This window comes from Octodon degus, unplaced genomic scaffold (genome assembly GCF_000260255.1).
Source record: "Octodon degus isolate 3935 unplaced genomic scaffold, OctDeg1.0 scaffold00073, whole genome shotgun sequence".
NCBI lineage: Eukaryota > Metazoa > Chordata > Mammalia > Rodentia > Octodontidae > Octodon > Octodon degus.
Window position 1 is genome coordinate 6,946,210 of NW_004524649.1, and position 7,107 is coordinate 6,953,316.

General features: G+C 49.4%; 1 protein-coding gene across 2 annotated transcripts in view; it reads right to left on the reverse strand.

Annotated features, from left to right (window-relative positions):
* Positions 1-7,070, reverse strand: part of Slc24a3 (solute carrier family 24 member 3) — a 491,099-nt gene extending 484,029 nt beyond the window's left edge. Inside the window, exon 1 of one of the 2 annotated variants that reach the window (XM_004635592.3) lies at positions 6,893-7,070. In XM_004635592.3, the coding sequence (XP_004635649.2) occupies positions 6,893-7,028 (136 nt within the window). In that variant the 5' untranslated portion in view covers positions 7,029-7,070. Of the gene's footprint in view, positions 1-6,584; positions 6,662-6,892 lie in introns of those variants that run through there. The other variant, XM_023720226.1, reaches the window with a different exon arrangement.
* Between the last annotated feature and the right edge of the window lie 37 nt (positions 7,071-7,107).

Below are 7,107 nucleotides of genomic sequence, written 5' to 3' on the forward strand. Positions count from 1 at the left end.
AAGAGAAGAAAAGAGAAGAAAAGAGAAGAAAAGAAAAAAAGAGACCTCTAGACCACTCCCCCATTGTCGTCTTGGGCTTGCTGGCTTACTGAGGAAATCTTTTTCATTGTCACCACTTGCCCTGGATTCGCAGCATGCTTTTTGAGTGGCTGGTACAGAGTTGAATGTGGTGACAATCCATTCTAATTATTGTTTTTGTTTTTGTTTTTATGTGTTTCGTACAGGGTCTGCAGAGTCTGCAGGGTCTCTCTATGTAGATCAGACTCGTAGTGATTCTCCTGTTTTCAGTCTCCCAAGAGCTGGGATTACAGGGCATGCACCACCATGCCAAGTCTCAGTCACCCTCTCAGCATGCCCCAGAGGCAGTGTCAGCATGGCATGCCAGGGATCGAACCCTAGCCCTTCTAGTCCCATGTACAAGGTGAGTTCACTAAAAATCTCCCCTGCCCCACATCTGGGCACCTAGTGATTTATTTCCTTCTTTGAAATGAAAGAGATGCTCTTTGTCCAGTACCTTAACCCACACCTGACACTGGCACGTTTTAATTTTTTGCCAACCTGATATGGGCAAATGGCATTTCATTCTTTTCAAATCCAGTTTTTCCTGTTGATAATTAAGGTTGAAATCTCCCCTATCCCCATGTCCACTCTCTGCAGTTGCATTCTTATAAGCTGCATGGCATCCCTTTTGCCCATATTTCTGTGCTTGCCTTCTTCCCAATATTTAACAGTCTTGTGCCTTTTATTTTTCAGGATCCAGCTTCTGCTGACTGTCATGACCTCCCCTGTGCCACAGTGGATCTGTCACCTGTATCCCTCAAAATGCCAGAAACATAGCTGTGCAGAGCTTCTGTCTTCGCCGAGCCATGAGGATGGACACTCTGGTATCCTTTCAGGTACCACAGTCACCCAGAAGCTAGCAAAAAGCCTGCCACATGTTCAACAACTGTCTGGATAGTAGTGTCTAGCACTGGGGATACAGGCAGGAACTCCCTCTTGGGGCCCACAAAGGGACACTTCACAGTGGTGGTGACAAGGCCAGAGGACCAGCAGGGGACAGTGATGCTCCTAAAACCAACATTCCCCTTACACTCCAGCCAGAAAAGGAAAGAGAAGGAAAGGGCCTGCGGAGCCCCAGGGGATACATGACCCACTGCCACCTGGCTCACAGAAAAACCTTCCTCTACCTGTGCCCTGACAATCCACATCCTCCAATCCTATGCAATAACCCCCTGCTGAAACTATTGCAAACAACAAGTCAAAATAATCGTCAAAGAGCTCTGCAGAAACAGAAATCAGAAATTGCCCAGAAAAACTCAGATTGCCCTACAGGCAGCACAAGCCATTTGCTTTGCAACCCCAGAAACAGAGTCTACACTCCCCACTCCTTGGCTTCCCCATAGAAAAGACAGTTCGATTAGCCCCCCACCAAAATAAAACTTATTTTTCCCAAGGAAAAGAAATCTCCTTCAGAACAAGAGAATTGCCAAAATCTTGTCCTATCAGCCAACTTCCACCAAGCCTTGGAATTCTCAACAAATAGCTGGTTTTGCAATTCTTCTGGCTTTGCCAACCCTCCAGGGTAAAAAATAATCTCCCCACAAGGATCCAAAGCTCGCAAGTAGAGGAAATCTTTGAGAAAATCTGGGTTGATGAGCAGCTAAGAAAAGCCAGGAGGGAAGAGACACATCTATATATGTTTGTGCAGAAAATAGAAAAGGTTGAAAAGCAATGTGTTTCTAAAATATTGCTTCTGGGAAACCAACCTTCTGTCGCTTCTGTACTCCTCGGGTAACTGGAAAAGGCAGGGTGATTCCCCAGCTCCTATTCCCAGCCTCCTCAGCCCTGGCTGCAAACACAGTCATGTGCAATTGCAACCGGCAAGCCTAGGTTCGAATCCCGCCACTTCATCAGCTGACACCAGGCCCTGCTTGCCGCCTCACTTTAGCTTACCGCTGCTCCAGGGAAGGTGGGTGGCAATATTTCACTTGAGGAACTGGGGGAAAAATTATAAGTTTTGAAAACAAAGTGTGTGCCAGCTCGTGGGTGCCTGACATGTGGCAGCTGGTTCTTACAGGGGACACTACCCTGCCATGATCAAGAGCGCTAGCTGGGCATGATGGCCCGCACCAGTGATCCCAGCCCTCTGGGAGGCTGAAGCAGGAGGACCACAAGTTTCAGCCCTGCCAAGCCAATGTATTAAGACCCTCGTTTCAAAATGGATAAAAATGAGCTGAGGATGTCGCTCAGTGGAAAGGCCCTGAGTTCAATCCTCAGTAGAAAGAAAAAGGCAGAGAGAGAGAAAAAAAGAAAATCAAGGCAGCTTCTTTGTTTAACAAACTTTTTTTTAAAATATGCCTATATAATTAGCAAACATGGTCTGAGTTTATTTGGTAAAGCAAATGAACAATGGGCAAGGTGGTGGGGTGAGAAAGGGGAGGACAGTTCATAGAGTCCTTGGCCTCCTGGAGCTCAGACACCAGGGAAGAATACTGTTACAGTTACTTACACCACGACTGAGTACATACATAATTGCCAACTGTAATAAATGTCACAAAGGAAAAAATACAGTGTATTCAGAAAGCACCTCAGGGACCCGGTCTAGTCAAGAAGCTCAAGGGCCTGGACAGGAAAAACCAGCTGCAAATGTGAAGCACTAGGTAGCTGAAGCAAAGGACTAAAGCTCTGGTGGGGGCCAGAGTCCAGCTGTAGCACCAGCACACAGCCTGACATAGCCCCTTCTGCAAAACAAAAGGAAGCCCAGAAAGTGAGGCTCAAGAAAGGGACAGCAAAGAGAAGGGGCATAAGGCTGAGGGCTGGCAGACTCATCCTAACGCTCTGAAAACAGGGCACCCCACAGGGCACAGAGGAGGCTCTCGGATCTGCAGTGTAAATCCGCACTCATCACCCCCACTGTACCTCCTCCTCAAGGAATGCCCCTGGGCTGCCCGTCACAGAAGATGAGCAGTCATATTTTCAGGATTAGAAGACATTTCAAAAAGAGCAGGAATGTGCATGCCTGCATGGGAGGGGGCATTCGAATACATAAATACATGAACGTAAGTGTACATGTGCATCTTATTCACCATTCATCACCTTGGGACACATCTCTGATCACACCTAAGCCAGGACTATCTCAGATGCTGGGATTTCTGCAGATAGCCACAACCCCACTTCCCATGACACATGCCCTTCTGACTATCTGGCACTCCGCTCCTCCATAACATGGTGGTGGCTGCGTGTGTCCAGGCTGTGAACCCGCTCAGGCATTTATCATTGCCCTGACCAGGAAAGAACAGAGGAAGTCGCACCATGCAGCTTCGAGGCTAGCACGTAAAAACTCTGTGCCCTTGTACCTTGCTCTCTTGGGACTCTTCTTACTCTGGGAACCCAGCTGCCATGCTCTGAGGAAGTTCAAACTGAGCCACATGGACAGACCACGTGGACAGACCATGTGGAGAGGCCACATGTTGGTCTGGGCCAACAGCCATCTCAACCCCAGACTTCTGGGAGTAATGTTGCCTCGGATGAGTCTGGATCCAGCTGTCAAGACGCCCAGCCAGCAGCCTTTCCAGCTGAGGCCCCTGACATAATGCAGGAGAGCAAGCCTGACCCAAAACATGCAGGAGCAAACGTTAGTGGACATTTTATACCATGAAGTTTGGGGGTGACTTGTTACACAGCAATAGCAACTGGCACAGAAAACACCACAAAGAAGAGCATGTGCGCATGTGCAAGTACTTTCTTTCTTAGCTGCCGTTCACCCTCCTGAGGCTTCTAGAGAAGAGGTCTGGAATTCCTCCTGAGTTAGAACCCCTAGCCTCCCCATCCAAACCACTCCTATAAAAAGATGGCCAGATAGTTTGTACCACAGAAAAATTAAGCAGTTTCAACCACTCAAAACATACCTAAACAATCCTTTCTCATTGAAAAAATAAAAGAATGCCCTCATTAGCAAACCTAACACCTTATTTCAATTGGCTCTCAAAACAGAGATCAAAAATGAGATCTTCAACCGCAACAACTGAACAGGGCCCCCGGGGCTCATCTTTCTCCAGGGCTGAAGGCTCACACTTCGGGGAAACAGCATTTGTAGAGAAAATAAAGCAATGCAAATGAGGCGTAATTAGCACAGTGTCAGGCGCTTAAGAGCCCACCAGATTCTAGTTATTATTGCTGCTTCTGTCAATGGCAGTGTAAGATTTTTCTTGATTCCAGCACTAACCCTTTCTGGCCTAAATTAAACAACCCTCCCATTCCATCTCAGTAGAAAAAAATCAGTACAGAATCTTTCCTATATGGCTGGCAAGCAAATGCTGAAAAATCTTTTCTGTATATAACCAAATCTGAGTTTGGTCAGAAGCCAAGGAAAGGATTTCCGATTCCATATGATTATAAATGTTAGACAATGTTATATAACATCACTGACACACATCTCTATCTGGTTTGGTAAAAGAACTGTCCTTTTTATAGGAAAAAGGAAGTAGAAAAAGAAGGAAAGAAGGAAGGAAGGAAGGAAGGAAGGAAGGAAGGAAGGAAGGAAGGAAGGAAGGAAGGAAAAAAGATCAATACAGATTAGAAAACAAGCTCCTGAAATGTTGTCTTTAATAATCACTGCATGGCTTTTAAGAAAAATAAATAAAAATGCTACCTTTGATCTCTGTGCAGGTATCCCCTGGGATTACATAAATGCTACAAAGCTGCACCCAGATGGTGGCATAAATACCAGGAAACAGAGGTGAGAACAAAGAGCTCACCCTCAACTTAGTTTTTTTTTTCTTCTACTCCTCAACTGCTGTGTGACTTTAAACCAATCGCTCAGCTTCTCTCAGTTACAACGTCCTTAAAACAAGGTGAATTCCGAACTTTTTACCACACTGAGAGAATCCCTGAGTTTAGTGGCCCCTAAGTTTCCAGAGTAAGAGTCACTGTCCGTGTGTTTATGTATGTTGCAAGCTGAAGGAGTGTTTCCTGAGCTGAAATGTCATCATGTGCAGATTCACATGCATTAATCTGTTAGAAACTATCTTGAAAGCGGGCCTTGCTGCAAAATGCTGATGGGCATCATGTATCGAAATCATTCATACACAACAGAAGAAAAGATGATTAGAGGTTTAATTACGACTAGTGTGCCGTGCTAGGGAAACTGAGGCTGGTGGGTATCCTCCTTAGCACCCTCAGCTTTTCCTGATTAGACTTTCAGGTGCTGGCCAGAAATTTTCCTCCACTAGACATGGATGGGAAGAGGAAGATGAGGAGGAAGAGACTATAAATAGGAGCGGTAGGGATGGAAGGAAGGAATATGCTATGGAATTAATCTGAATAAGGTACCTGAACAGAAATGTCACTGCCAGGGAAACCATTTCAAAATGATGGCCCAGTCACCAGGCTGCAAGTTTGCAGTGGGCCTGACACCCCACCCCCACCAGCCCATCTTCCCAGAAAGGGTCAGGCACTCCTCTGTCATTGACTGACTTCACTGGTGGGTGACAATCTACATCCAGATGAACGTCTTTATATCCCAGAAAGTGGTGGGAACCCTGTGACTTGGAGCCTAGCGCGCTGGGAAAATGGCCCCTGCCAGAGGTAGCATGAACTGCCCACTGAGGGGCTCTCAGCTCTGGAAAAGTGAGAGCCCTCCTAGGGAGCCTCCACCAGCAGCCAGCTGCCTGGCAGGTCGGGGTCTGCCCTTGGAGTAGCACCCTGCTTCCCCATTCAGGCAGGGCCCCTCCTACAGCGCTGGGCCAGAGCATGGGGAACTCAGAGCCCTGGAGAGAGACAGGATCCAGGGGTTTCTCTGAGGACCAACACTGCCTCTGTCTTATTACCATATATGATGAAGTCTGTCGAGAGGTCTGTGAAGACCTAAATGACAGTCCAGTGTGAGGCTCAACAAAGGCCAGTGTGAGGGGATCCCTTTTTTGATTGATGGCACCTTGAAATATGTCACCATCATGACCCAAATGCCTGTGTTCTGCACATCACAACACCTTGCCCCGGAACAATGTCCAAACTAACACCACAGCACAGCGCCATGGACACAACTGTTTCTCCACAAACCCTAGCCCTTTGGAGGCCCAGATAGAAAAGCATTTTACAAGTCTTCCCTTGGCTCTTTTAAACAGCTGCACCAAGAGTCCCAATTGATTTTAGCGGACAACTGTTCTGAACACATTTCTGCACAAGGTCTATTTCAGCTCCGGAAAGGCCCAGCGCAAAGACAAGCCCCCAGTGCATGTGAAAGCAGGGTGACGACCTGGCACTCAGCGGACAGACAGAGAGACCCAGTAGCCCGGTCAGTCATTCTGTGCTCAGCAGCAAGTCCACCCAGGGCGCTGGGCACGCAGTCCTGGTCTTCCCAGCTCTTGCTCGGACAGTTTCAGAACAAGCCTATGCTCAACCCAGGCTGCACCAGCTCGCACTTCTTTACCCAAAGTTACCAACACCTGTTTGGGACCGGCAGGGAGCAAGGAGCTCTTTAAGCCTCCCACCTTGCTTGTTCCACAGGGACAACACATGCGAACAAGGTGTCACCCAGTCCCCAGCTCCACCAGCCTTTCACACCGGAGCGCACAGGTGGTTACCTGCACGGTGCTGCATCTGAGCGGCACAACTTCACTCCTGGCCGTGGGGGGCTGGTGTTGGTGAAGTGTCCCCAGCACCATCGCCTCAAGTCTCTCCAGCTTGAAGGAAAGGGGGACCCAGGCAGAGGCGTAGAAAGGTAGAGGTTCCCAGGGCTGCCGGGCTCCCAAGCCCGCCCACTTCGCACGCGGAGCTCGGAGCTCCTCCTCCGACCCCGCGAGGGCACCGGGACACCGGGTCCCCGCGCCTGGCCGGCCCCGATGTGGCCCGGCAGCTCTGCAACCCCCAGCCCCGCGCGGCGAGCACTCACCCTTCCGCTCCCTCAGGCTCGACAGCGACCAGAGCAGCAGCGCCACCGAGGCCAGGAAGCACAGCTGGCTCAGCAGAAGGTCCCCGCGGCGACGGCGGCGACCCGGGCGCGCGCGGTCCTCGTCGCCTGGCGGCATCCTCCTCCTCCTACTCGGGCGGCGGCGGCGCCTGCTGTTGCGAGCGGCCGCGGCGGGGACGGCAGCGCGAGGCAGCCCT